The following is a 14,243-nucleotide window of genomic DNA, read 5'->3' as shown; positions in this document are numbered from 1 at the left end:
CATTGCTTCAGTTTGCAGACATGTTTTTATGCACATCCCTCTTAATGACTCAACACAGTTTTTCCATCAGGTTAAGGTAAATGGCCTGCATTTGTATAGCGCTTTTCTAGTCCATAGGACCCCAAAGCGCTTTACACTATTCAGTCATTCACCCATTCACACACACATTCACACACTGGCGATAGCAAGCTACATTGTAGCCACAGCTGCCCTGGGGCGCACTGACAGAGGCGAGGCTGCTGGACACAGGCGCCACCGGGCCCTCTGACCACCACCAGTAGGCAAACACAGGGTTAGTATCTTGCCCAAGGACATTTGGCATGCAGCCAGGATGCAGCCTGGGATCGAACCACCGACCTTCTGATTAGTGGCTGACCTGCTCTGCCACCTGAGCTACACCTTAGTCACACCTTAGCTATTAAGAGTGGCTCATGGTCAAAGTTCCCATTCATTTTACCTGAATCCCTGAATATCTCACTTCATAATCATTTATTTTCTTAATACATTAATTTCAACTTCCTGTGTCTCTTCCTCACTTTTTTATTGGGATTGTTGTCCCTACAAAAGCACCCCACTGTGACTGTGAGGGCTTGTTAGTAGTTGTTACTGATTGTACTGCTGACAGTGCAGTGACAGCAGCCCCAACAGCTAACATACCGATTCTTTTGATTTTACTATTTTTTCTTTTTGTTTTTTGTTTTCTCTTAACTTGTCAACTCTTATCCTTTCTCATTTCTTCAAAATTAAATTCTGTTCTTCAAGGTGCGTATCGCAGATACGTGAGGGCCCGGGTGCCTTAAGATATATGGCGTAGCAGCAGTTCAGCTGCCCAGTTCAGCCCTGGTGTCCTGGTTCTGTGTAGGCAAAACTGCCCATATCATCAGCCCTCGTTCAGTGTATATGACTTGTGTGCTTAATTAGTTTGAGATGCTCTCCAAATGTGGTGCTGTTCATTATTTGTATTGACCATATTTGTTCAGTCTTTTTCTAATTGCACTTAGATGAATATTAATATTTAACATGCTAACTGAGGCCTTTGGAGTCTTGTAGTTCCTGGGGGGATTTGCAGTTTCTCTGAGCCTTATGTGGTCTGACTGGGGTGAATTGTCTGGGACGTCTGCCCCTATGAAGATTGGCAACTGTTTTGAATGTTTTTCACTTGTCATCTTTGTTTCATCTTTCTCATTGTATAATGATGGACTTCAAATTGTGTGAAGAAAACACTTTAGTGTTAAAGAGTCCAAATCTGGTACTTAAATACAATTGAGAGGTCATACAGAACAAATAATGTCAAACAGTGAATCTGCTCTTTACTTAAATAGTTCATTCCTACCTGAAAGGCTGAACAAAGATTTTAATTTTGTGAGTCTTTCTCCAGACAAACTGCATTCAAAGCAGCTCAGTTAAACATGTGACATGGCTACATATTATTATATGTTCATCAAAAACCTGACAGTGCTGACAATGAAAGCAGAGACAGGGGACAGTGTTAGTGGTTATTTTGTGGTACAGACAAAAACCTAACAGAAGACAAACCTGCGGACACAATGGCTTTGATGTTTTTATTAGTGACACCCAAAGCACACAAAGTAATACAATGTCTAACAAAGTTATCAAAAATAGCACCCTTTAAGTGGGTGATCAGTAAATGCACACTCGTGGGCTTTTGGACATAGCAGAATTTTTAAACGGTTGCGTCATTTTTTGCAGGTTTTTGTGACAGACGTACATCATTACCAAATATGTTTTAATTCAAAAGCTTGAGAATTTCTACTTGAGCTTTTCAATTTCAATTGATTTCAATTTCTACTTATTTCTACCTTTATTTTATATTCCAGTGAAGAAAGTGTAACCCACAGACAGATCCAGATGCTGCAGTTTCTCTGCTGTGATGGTAAAGTAATATCACTGGAGTTGAAATCATCATGGTAACAAACGTTTCTTTATTGAGCATACAGTGGCTCAATGGTGGAGTAGAGGTCAGCTGTGTGGTTCTCACTGAAGTGCAGTCTGCTGTAGTGATGATCATCCTGCTCTGCTGACTGAGCTGAGATGTTTTCATACATGGAGTCAACGTTCATCTGAGGAGACGAGACAGTTCTTATAAATTTATAACAAACTGCATCAATAACTCATAGCTGGTTGTTTGTTGTTTGTTACATTGTCACTGTACTGCACTGTCACTGAGATTCTCAAATAGAACCTGTCTGACAAACTGAAACAAGTTAAGAGACCTAACCCCCCCAAAAAACAACCTCTAAAGAACTTCAGGTCTCAATTGTGTCAATTAAGGTCAGAGGTCATGATATAACAATGAGAAACAGACGGGACAAAAATGGCAATGAACTCAAAAATTATTTTTCCTGTCAGTGGTAAACATCACAACTGTTCAATGTCCAATCAATTACAAATCTAGTTGAAGATGATATTAATGTAATGTGTGGTAAGGATTGCTGATGTATATCTGACTTATTTGATACAATGATGAACATGAACATCGGGTGTAGGTAGGGACACTGAAAAGAATGCTACAGTTGGTTACTCAGAAAAAGGCAGACATATAATAAGTTTAAGCTTTTTTCCAGAATAAATGATCGTGTGAGGAAAAAAGGAAAGATGAGGGGATGTTTTTCTAACACAGCAGAATTATTTGAATCTTATTTCGTACCTGCTGCACTGATTCTGACATTTCTCCTCTTGGAGACTGACTGGAAGTCTTCTTTTTTCTGTTGCATAAAAGAAACAAATCAGTGAATGGGTAAAACATTTCACATCACACTTTAAACATAACTGGTCTTAGAGATAACACAGTAACGTTCACCTGATCCACCAGCAGACAGTGAGAAGTATTAAAACCAGCAGAGCTGCAGAAACTCCTGCAGCTGCTGGTGTCCATGTTCCTGTGATACTTTGGACAGTGAGAGTCTTTGGAGCAGAGCTGATATCTTTGTTGGTTTTCACAGCACAGGAGTAGCTTCCTGCATCCTCCCTGCTGACTGGGTCTAGGATCAGATGTTTGTTCTGGTTCTCTCTCGGGGTCAGAGGTCGACTGTTCAAGTACCAAATGTAGTTTGTGTTGTCAGTCAGAGGACAGCTGGTGCTGCAGGTCAGTGTGACTCTCTGACCCTCTGTCACCACTGCAGAAGGACTCATCTTCACTCTCAGCTCTGAAAAACACTCAGACTAGTCAGTAAATGTAACACAAAGTAGTTCTCATTAAAGATAAAACAAGATTTGGTGCTTTTGGTTTTCACTAACTTCTGAAGAGTGCAAGAAGCAATAAAAGGCAAATATCTGTAGCCTTTTGACTAAATAAAATATTTCTTATCGCATCATCAGCTGAGGAAAATTCATGCATTTTCATCTTGTTAATTCAGCTGAAAGCATTGCAGAGGATTTTGTGTTGACTGTTATTTTTATTATTTTTATACGAAGAAAGACAAACCATAATTACCTGTGACAATCAGAGTAACTCCAGGAAAATCAAACTGTTTCACTTCTTCATTTCCTGTTGTGATGGTGAACCTGTATTCTGCTGAGTCATCTCTCTTCAGCTTCTTTAATCTGAGGATGTGTTGGTTCTTCATGCTGTCATCATACTCCACATGATCTGCATCCTCAGTCAGGTTCCTCCTGACGTCCTCCTCAGCATTTCTCTTGACTTTATACCAACATTTAGACTGTATCTGCTCGTAGTCAGGATGTGAGTATTTACTGGAGATGTTGACTGAAGATCCTTCCAGAGCACAGATTCTGCTGTGGACATAATTCAACGCCCAGCAGGAATCACTAACACCTGAAATATCAATGAAACAGAGAAGAGATATTTTAACTTAATTAGTCAAATCAGTTTATTTCTATCACACATTTAAACACAACAACAAGTAAAAAGCACTTTAAAGTATACTTATAATAAAAACAACCAAATAATTAACAAAAGCAATAATAAAATAATAACATTAAATATATATAAAAGAAGAAAGAAATACACTGGGCAAAATGACAGACTGAGTTACTCTTGGGTGAGACTGAAAAAGCTGAGCAGAAGTCAGGAGATGAATACTGTTAGTATCATAGATGAGCAGATCTGAAGAGGGAGAGTTTTGGATCTGCAGCTGAGAATTGTGATGTGATCACCAACGTTTTAAAACTGATCCTGAACTTTACAGGAAACCAGTGTGATGATTAGTCTTAATTGCAAGAAGTGGTGGTAATACTTTGTAAGTGGAGAGACAATAAGTTTACTCACAGACGTCAGCAGAGCGCACATCCTCAAGACCTTTTACAGCACAAGACAAACTTTCATGATTAGATCTGGAAACTAGAATCTGTTTTCCCTCCTGCACTGTAGGCTTTCTGGTCTCATACCACACAAAGGAAATCAGAGGCTCAGTCAGAAAACAGCTGCTGTTACAGGTCAGTCTGATGATACCTCTGTGTTCAGCAGGAGTCCTCTGGACATGAATTTCTGTTGGGAGATGATGAACACATTTTCCACCAGTTCATCTCTGTCATGTCAAATAAATTAACAAATAAAAATGAAGTTTCAAAGTGCAGTTTGTCCAGAACTTCACCTCTGGGATATGTGATGGAGCAGGACTCGTCCACGGATGTCTGCTGAGAAGAACACATTCTCCCTTTAGCATAGGTCACACTGAAGCAGGTCTCTGTGATGGAACCTGAGAAAAACCAACAACTTTCCGTAAATTCATTAGAGTCTGAAGAGTAAAGTGTTTGTGTTTAACATCTCATAACATGATGAGGAGCTGTCCATCATGACTCACCCACAGAGACTTCAGGGGCTCTGAGATGCTCGTAGCCTTTGGCAGCACAGGAGTATGTGGCTGCTTCCTCACTGCTGAGCAGCTCTTGGTACCAGGGAGACCAGTCCTCATAGAGAAACTCTCTGTTCTTGTACCAGATGTAGGCTGCAGGCTTTTCAGTCAGAGGACAGCTGCTGCTGCACATCAGTGTTACTGTCTGTCCCTCTGTGGCAGGAATCACCTTTACCTGCAGCTCTGAGAGGTCACATGACCAACATGAATACACTGATCATTCATAAAATCATTCATTTGTGATGCATTTGTAAAAAGAACTGTACCTGTAACTTGGAGATGAATTCCACTTTGTTGGCACTTTGATCTGTCAGCAGTTTTAATGCAGCAGTAAAAATTTGCATCTCTCTCTGTCAGATTATTGATTGTTAGAGTGAAATTACTCTCTGCTGACATGCTGTACTTTACATGTGTTTCCTCTACTGAGAACATTATCTTGGAGACAGTATCGTATCCAGTGTACCAGCCATTTCTTGCAGTGGGATGTTGATGTGAGCAGGGCAGATTCACTGATGAACCTTTCAAGGCACAGATGCTGTTTGGTTTTCCCTGAACACCTTTAACACAACATGTGATTAGAAAACATGGTGAACATTTATGCTAACTTTCTTTTCTGTGCTAATCTGTGATGACAGCATGTTACTGTGAAGGATCACAATCTGGTGCTTTGATACACTTGACAGTTCAGAACTTCAAAACAAGAAAAAATCATGTTAACAGTAAATCTCTTAAGTGAGTTTTTTTTAGGAAATTCACTTTAATTTAACTTCTGAGAAAAACTTGTAACTTTCTGCCTCTTTTTCTAGATTCCAGAAACATCATCACAGTCATCATGAGGAGGAGAAACAAATTATTCCTACCTGACAGACACAGAATGAAACCCAGAAACAAACATCCAGCTTCTGCCAACAACATGGCTGCTGTAGATTTTCTCTTCTAATCAAAAAGTTGATTATGTGAATATAATTTAGTCCTTGCTATGACTTCTGTTAATATCAAAATTTATAAAATATCAGAAATGTGAATAAATGTTCAAATTCATGAGCTGTCTAAGAGGAAAACCTGAATACAGAGCTGATTTCAGCGTGTCTGCAGGACAAACACGTTTTAACACGACCAAAGTCACTTCCTCCTTTATGATAATTTTTTTTTTCACAACAGAGCCCTCTAGTGAAGAATGCATGTTTGCAGCAGCTATTGGACTCTTACTTTTGAATTTATAGTGGGGTTTTTTGTGTATTGTCACACTTCTTGTCTTTGTTATTTTTAAAATTTACAAAGCATCCCAATTAAATATGCTACATGACCACATTTCATTACATTTTCATCAAAAAACCCAAAGTTGTTACTATTGGCAGAGTAACAACAATGGTGCGGCATTAATGGTTATTGTGGTGCAGAAAAAGAAACTTACCAGAACCACTAACAGGCGTGATATTTTTATTTTTCAAAATATCATTTCATTTCATTCATCTGTAAATATACTTCAGTAAATGAGCAGTAAAGGTAGTCTATTGCTATATATAATAAATACATGTGTGTTTTTATATATTACTAGTATACTCACCTTTGTAAAGTCTAAATTAAAAAAAATCAGAACAATAAGATTTACTGATAAAGATGCAGTGACTGGCCTATATTAGTATACAGAAATAGAAAAAAGAAGAAAAACGATTACATTTTTTTTTATAACACATCAAATGTCTTCACTGGGTCTATACTTCATCCATGTTTGGACGAGAGAGAGAGAGAGAGAGGGGGGGGGGGGGGGGGTATTATATGAATGGTAGCAGTGTGAGCCTCTAAAAGCTGTGTGTACTGTTCAGTAATATTTGTACCCTCTTTTACTCTGTTTTATTCATATTTTGTGGGAACCAAAATTTTCATTCATTTTATCTCAAATATCTTTAGCGTTTCTCTGAATTTCAATTTTCTATCACTGCTAAGATGGAGCTGTTTTCAGGTCGTGATTAGGCAGGAATCACCTTTACCTTCAGCTCTGAGAGGATATGCATTCATCGGTGTGATAATCATAAAATAATCACTGTTTGCAAGCATCATACTGAAACAATGAGTTTTACTCTCCTGTCCCAGCAGTGTTCTTGGTTGTTTCTATACTTGTTGCAGTAGTAAATGTTTGCATCACTTTCTCTCACATCCTTGATCACCTGTGTGGGGAAGCCATCAGACACGCCCACGACCCTGGTTTCGTCTGTAGAGAACATACTTGTTGCCCTGCTTGTGCATAGTGTACCATTTCCAGTTGGACTTTGCTTTATCTGACCTTTTAATCCATAGATGTTTTAGATGTTTTTTGTGTGTCCAGTCATCCCTTTACCAGAAACTTTCATTAGCAGACATCAAAGTTTTTAAATGAAACAAAGAAGTGAACCTTAAAGAACATGTATGCTTTCCTGCTTACATGTTCTAAAAGCATGGCTCTCCTCAACCTTCTCCTCATCCTTCAACTTTATTCAGAAACATTGATGGTACAGCTGTTTTTGTATGCCTAATCACTGTCATGACAACAAGGTAGGTTGTTGTTTTGTAGGTGATGACAGATGGCGTTAAGTTATTATATAAAAATGTCCTTCCTTCTTTAGAAGGAATTCATCTTAGTAAAAGAAGAAGAGGACATAGCGTGACAAGAAAGGAACCTTGGTACTGTATGAGGAGGACAGCAGTGGGACAGAGAGGGTGAGGCTGCTGGAGGACATGTATCAGAACAGTAAAACAGAGGTGAGGTGTGTGGTTGGGGTGAGAGATGGATTCAAACACAGACACACACACTGTAAGACTTGGCCCTAATGTCTCCTCAAATCGCACACTGAGCACTGGCTCCCCACCGGGCTGTGTGCTGAGCCCCCTCCTGTATTTTCTCTACACCCACCACTGCAGTTCGACCCACAACAACAAACTCATCATCAAGTTTGCTGATGACACCACAGTAGTCAGACTCATCTCAAAGGCAGAGGAGGCAGACTACAGAGAGGAAGTCCTGAAGCTGGCAGCATGGTGTTCAGAGAACAACATGCCAGTGAACACTAAGAAAACCAAAGAGGTCATTGTTGACTTCAGGAGGCACAGCACTGACATGGGGTTGTGGGCGGGTGGGTGTATGGGGGCCCGGCCCTGGCGCAGGGTGCTGCCAGTGCATCGAGCCACCTGGGGGGCTCTTCAACTGGTGGGGGGGTGTTACACCTTGCAGGAGCTCTCCTCTCTTCAGGAACTCACTCTGCAGGAGGGGGAGATATAGGAGAGGTGGAGGAAGATCTCAGCCTGGGCGTCTATTGTCTTGTGTAGTCTGGAAGATGAGTGGATGACGGGGTGGGTGCAGTTTTCTCTGTGGTGGGGTCAGGTGGGCTGTCCCGGGCTCTGTGGGGCTGGGCGGCGCTGCTGTTCTGGGCCCCGGTCCGGATGGGCCTGGGTCCCCTTTCCCTGGCGGGTTGCGGAGTATGGAGGTGCCTACTGGGTTCAGCGGGGGAGCTGGCCCCAGGGAGGGGTCACTTGCCCCTCCCTTCCTTCCCTCCCCATCTCCAGCTGCCTCCCTCTTCCCGTTCCACCACAACCACCCACACATGCAGGTCCTTGGGGTAAAGGTGTGTCACCAGGGTGCAGGGGAGGCATCCCCCCCTCTGTCCCCTTCTGGCTTCTTGTGCCTTAATTTTATCTCACAACTTAGACATTCACATTACTCACACTCTCATAACACATACATATAGGATCTTGGGGGTGGGCACGCTACACGGACTCCAAAAGACCATCAGGGTGTACACCTCACCCCTGGCGTCGTTGCCCACCTCTCAATTTTAAATACAGACACTGAGGGCTATCAGGAGGGACTACCTGCTGCTCTCTGGCAGGTAGCTCCATGCCCTCCTGGGTTTTAAATGCACCTTAGAACACACATGCATCAACACTACATATGAGTGGGCGGAGGGAGGTTTTGGAGTCTTCTCTCACCCCCATTCTCTGCGACCTGCTGGAGCGGGGGGCCGGGAGGAGGAGTTGGCCATCCGACTGGGGTCTGGAATGTGGGGCCTCCCTGCTGCTGCGGAGTCGGGACGGTCTGCTTCTCGCCACCACAGGGAAAAAGGGTAACACCACCTGGGTCTGGGTGCAGTTCCCCCCTCCAGGGGCAAAGGTACCTAGACCAGGTTCTTAGAGTACGCTTGGGGAGTGTGATCGTGTGTACAGCGTCTCTTTATGTCTGTCTCCACGTTGGTTGAGTGTGGAGTAAGTGCATATGAGAGCATGAGGGTGGGAATGGATGTTTGTATCTGTGTGTGCCTGTTTGTCTGTGTCCATATGTCAGGTCGGGTATCAGACGCCACCTCTCTGGGGACATCTCAGGCCCTCTAAGGTATGGAGGCCTATCACCCACCATCACTTCCCCTGCCAGTGGCAGACGCCCTCAGACATCAGCGCGTTGGTGGTTCTTTGTGTCCGGGGGTGGGCGCCCAGGTACACACCGGCTCACTCCTTGGTGGCTGCTTATCAGGGCCTGGAGCCTGGGGCTCGCTCGGGCCACTTCGGGGGTGGGGTGCCCTCGGCCTCTCGGCCTGGGGTTCAGTTGGCTGCCGGTGGAGCTCACGGGCACATCACTGCAACCCCCCCTGGCTTCTGCTCCGCAGCTGCTGAGTGAGCCCTCATCTGGGACTCTCCTCAGCTCTTTCTGGGACAGTGGTGCGGCTGCCCCTCTGTTGGTCTTCCTTGGTCTCTTGTGTTCTGGGGGCCTCTGGATGTCTGGAGTCTTGATCTCCTCCATACCTGCTTCATGCCCTGGAGGACGGGGCTGTGGCCCCCCCACACCCTCTAGCAGATCATTACATGAAGGAACCTTTTAAAAACAAACGTGTTCATGCTCACAGGTGTACACACGGGTGCTCACACACACAAACGACACCCTTTTTGGCTCCTACCTCAAAGCACACTGTGCGCTGTTGATATTACGTGCTGCACAATAATGTTTAATATTTAATATTTACTGTTATATTCCCATATGTCATCGTGATGTTGTTTATTATATTGCTCTCGTTTTCTTCTGCTTGTTTTCTTTTTTCTTTCTCAACAGGCGATCCAGGTGATTGATATATGCATTTTTTTTTGTGTGTCTGCTTATTTAGTTGGTTTTTGGGTTTTTTTTGCCCTTTATCCCCGTCCCTCTTCTCCGCAGTTTTTTCCCCCTCTTCCTTTCTCCCTTTTCTTTTCCTCATTAAAGTCTGTCCCGTAACTAGCAAGTGAAAATTAAAAAAAAAATAAAATAAACAATAAAAGGTGAATCAAATAGACCATTACGGCAAGGCTGGGATGGTCAACTTGGTAAAGTAAATCCGTTGGGCATCTTTCCTCGCCTTTAGACAATAATTCTGATGGCAAAAGAACCAAACGGGACAGGCAAAAAAAAAAACAAAACAAAAAAAAAAGGCCCAACGTTGCCTGCACTTCCTGAGGGCCCTCAGGAAGTACAAGCTGAACTCCAACCTGCTGCTGACCCTCTACCACTCGTGCATTGAGAGCCTGCTAACTTACAGCATCACGGTATGGTACGGCAGCTGCACTGAGTTGGATAGACCGAGGCTTCAGAGTGTAGTCATGACAGCACAAAAGATCATCGGCTGCCCTCTCCCCTCCCTGATGGACATTTATTCCTCCCGCTGCCTCAACAGAGCAGCAAACGTCATCAACGACGGCTTCCACCCTGGTTTCAACATGTTCAGCCTGCTTCCCTAAAGGAAGTGCTACAGGTGCATCAGCAAATGTTTGCCAGGGGGCCAGAATTTTCTTTCTAATTGTCATGTCTAGCTTTTCATAAATAATTATCTGAATCCTACAACCAAAGTTTTCATCTGATGTAAAATGTATAAAAATTCATTATTTGATATAGGAACTATTAAGTCAAATTTATAACCTAGCAAGCTGTAGTACCTTTTCCTTTGGGAAGATACCATCTGTGCAGTCTGCAATTTTGTTGAAGAAAGATGTTGAATCTATTTAATTATTGTAGAAAAATTATTGATTTCTGTACATTTTCTTACGCGTGCAGGTGGGGGGTGGTTCCCTATTTTTTTTTTTTTTGCTGGGAGTAGACTTGTAGTCAAGACCGCCTAATCCAAGACCAAGACAAGACCAAGACCAGAGGGTATCGAGACCAAGACAAGACCAAGACCAGAGGGTATCGAGACCAAGACCGAGACCAAGACCAAGTCGAGACGAGACCAAGACCGGGACAAAAAAAAGACTAACTTTTGTGTGCTTTTGAGGGCTGACATGATGGTACTGACTGGCCCCAAAGTCATCTGACAAAACAGCGATCACCTCCAACAACTAAAATATGAAATATGTAACTGGTTTCAGTTATACTTTATATATAGATAAAATTGTAACATCAAACTGAAGATTATAAACTTGAAATTGCATCATGTCCTATTGTAGTAGTACTAGCCAAATTACACTGTATGATACCAACTTCCCTAAAATGGATAAGGCCTGTCAACACAAAGTGATATGCAGATGTTATTTAAAAGTCAATGGTCACATTTATTTAGTCAAACAACACCATTTTAAGTAAAATTCTGTAATCAAACAATATAAAGACATGTGCACACCTCACATGAATCAGATGCAAACTACAAATATTACATACCAATACAAATTGTGCATTAATAAGAATAAGAACAAGTGCTTAAAAGATTCTGGCATCTTGATGTCTTCAGTGGCATGAGATTACAACACACTGCCAATGAAATCAAGCCTGTTGTTCAGTAGGGCAGGAACAATAGAACACAGACATTATGAACAAATAACAAATATCTTATGAACAAATATATAATGAACAAACAGCATATTTTCAGAGAGGAGTGAGAGAAAACAGTTCACATTTTAAAACAGTGATTGATTGCACTTCAAGAAAACTAAAGATTGCAACATCTTATAGCCTAGCCGTGCGCGGTGGGGTCTCATTAGAATGCCTCCTCTACTAAAAACCCTCTCAACTGGGGCAGAAGAGGCAGGGACAGAGAGGACCTTCAAGGCAACACTGTGTAGACTGGGGAAACGCTCTTTGTTTTTTGACCAAAAGGTGAGTGCATCACAGTCAGAGTCATTTATGCCGTCTAGGTACTTGCTTATTTGTGCATCAGTGCTCGAGTCCTGGCTTGTGCTGCGTTGCAACCTAAATGCCTTGTAGCGTGAAAGAAGACGTTGTTTTGGGGGTGGCGCTGAGTCACTATCTGATAATTCTGTGTCTTCTTCTGTTGGTGCTGCAGGTCCGTCTCTGTCTACCTCTGTGATCAAAAGGTCTGGAAAAGGGTGCACACACACACATACAAAGACAGGATTAGACAGGATGCTTCTAATGATGCTATAAAACCAAAGACAGTGATATTAAGTGGAACAACAAAAACAACAATAACAATAAATTATTATTATTATACAGTAACCTATTAATGACTTTTTAAGGTCATCTCTGAACCTCTTCAGTGCTGGTCCGGTTTCACCATTTTGCACATCTAAATCTACCCAGGTCAGTCCAAACTGGGGGTCGAGCATGGTGGCAAGGAAGTAGATCCGATGGCTAAACGGCTCTTCTGGATCCTTTTCGTCCATGCAAATCTGCCTGAAAATTCCAGAGAACCGTTTCTCTAAAGATCTTTTCAGTGCCCTGACTATAGTTACGGCCTGGGGCATTTGTACTTCCATCTTTATAAGATGATTCTTCAAGTCCAGAACAGTGGGGACCACCATGCTAATAGTCACCTGATGATCACCTTCTGTAAGGTCTGTTGCATCAGAAAAAGGCTCAAGCAAAGCACAAAGGTCTTTCAGCTGAGCCCACTCTCGGGTTGAAAACACTAAATTCTCTGTATTGCTGCACATTTCAGTGATGGCCCCGTGGTCAAGTGTGATCAGAGCCTTTAACTGTCTGTAGGTGCTATTCCAGCGGGTGTTGTTTCCTGCTGGGATGGACTTATTGGAGCCAAAGTGTGCCTCAAACAAGTCTTTGTGGTTACTACTGCTGTGCAGCAGGTTTGTAAACTTGCTGGCTTTGGCAATGGCTCTAGCTATTGCCTTTACCTCTTTCATCCCATCACTGATTACAAGTTGCAGCGAGTGGGCGAAGCAAGAAAGACGTTCACCCGTTGACCATGGATCAGAACCTTCTGCATCCTCCCACATTGTTTCATCATCGAGGTCATCACTGCTGTCACCTTCAGGGTGCTCTACTTCTGGCATCTTGACTTTAAAGGCCCGCTTCATATTGGATGCATTATCCGTCAGAATGTAGCTTATTTTATGGCCAATGCCATACTCCTCAACTATTCTGTCAAATGCTGAGGCGATTCGTTCGCCGCAGTGCTTCCCTGTGAAACGCCTACAGTCAAGCAAAAATGATTGTAAACTGTAAGAGTCCTTGTTCTTGCAGGCAGCATGAGCAGTAACTCCCAGGAAAGTACGAAGCCTCCGGTCAGACCAGAGGTCTGTTGTTATTGCTACATTTGGCTGGACTTCCAGGGCTTTGATTATGTCACCCTTCAATTTAGTGACAAGGTGAGGTATCAGCTTCTCTGTCAAGGTGGTTCTAGACACAGGAGTGTATTTGCTATCCAAGACATTCAGGAAGTGTCTAAAATGTGGATTCTCAACGATAGACAAGGGGAGAGAGCATCCAACTATAAGGTCCTGGAGGATGGACTGGGTGATGGCCTGTTGCCTGGGTGAATTTGGGGAAAATAAGTGGATGCTTGGAGCAAACAATGATAATTGAAGCTGTGTGGGATTGACCGCTATCACTGATGTTGCAGATCCTGCCTTGTACTCCAAGTACCTACAAAACAGGGAAATAGGAATCTGTAAAACATCGATTTCTATTCAACCACAAAAACTACTGTATCTTACAAGCACAGTAATTTTAAACCTATCAATGAGGGCAGACCTTTGCATACAAAATAACCTAATCTAATCCAGTGTGACACATATAGATCATTAGGCACAACTAGTAATAATGAAAATACTGGAGTGTTCAGGGTTGCAAGACCTTAAATAAGAAGAACAGAAAAACAGTTGAATGGAATCTACAAAAGACAAAATGTCTGTGCATTAACTTTGCAGGTTGCATTAAGCCTCCTCCTGCCAGTCAGCTATCAGACACAGCTGTATTGACAAGAAATGAACTACTCAATAAAGTCTGAAGTTACACCAATACAAAATTACTGTGTCTAATAATGCTAAAATAGCCCCTACACACTGGACTGGTTTAGTAGGGCAACATAGTAGAAAACACCTAAGAAAGTCATAGTCAAAGGTCCTTAAGTTCGATTTAAGAACCTTAGGACTCAGTTTTGCGATCCGTGCTATCTGGACCAGAGCCATAGACCGCTCTGATCTGGTCTTCACTGTCGAGAACGC

At 42.6% G+C, this 14,243-nt stretch overlaps 2 protein-coding genes across 2 annotated transcripts; both read right to left on the bottom strand.

The window, feature by feature from the left end:
* Positions 1–1,537: 1,537 nt before the first annotated feature.
* Positions 1,538–5,955, bottom strand: LOC309709416 (B-cell receptor CD22-like). The gene is made up of 9 exons (XM_082538034.1): positions 5,696–5,955; positions 5,102–5,392; positions 4,785–5,018; positions 4,575–4,679; positions 4,250–4,468; positions 3,455–3,796; positions 2,822–3,167; positions 2,669–2,726; positions 1,538–2,081 (listed from the first exon to the last, which is right to left on the bottom strand). The coding sequence occupies exons 1-9, from the start codon at positions 5,748–5,750 to the stop codon at positions 1,944–1,946; spliced, it is 1,788 nt and encodes a 595-aa protein (XP_082394160.1). The 5' UTR covers positions 5,751–5,955; the 3' UTR covers positions 1,538–1,943.
* Positions 5,956–11,429: 5,474 nt separating this feature from the next.
* On the bottom strand, positions 11,430–13,567 carry LOC309707936 (zinc finger BED domain-containing protein 4-like). Its single transcript, XM_082535540.1, has 2 exons — positions 12,278–13,567; positions 11,430–12,136 (listed from the first exon to the last, which is right to left on the bottom strand). Exons 1-2 carry the CDS (start codon positions 13,092–13,094, stop codon positions 11,718–11,720), a joined length of 1,236 nt encoding a protein of 411 aa, XP_082391666.1. The 5' UTR covers positions 13,095–13,567; the 3' UTR covers positions 11,430–11,717.
* Between the last annotated feature and the right edge of the window lie 676 nt (positions 13,568–14,243).

This window comes from Aulonocara stuartgranti (genome assembly GCF_965226115.1).
Source record: "Aulonocara stuartgranti genome assembly, chromosome: 6".
In the NCBI taxonomy this organism is placed as follows: domain Eukaryota; kingdom Metazoa; phylum Chordata; class Actinopteri; order Cichliformes; family Cichlidae; genus Aulonocara; species Aulonocara stuartgranti.
The sequence above is the reverse complement of the archived record's forward strand: the minus strand, read 5'-3'. Positions and strand labels throughout refer to the sequence as shown.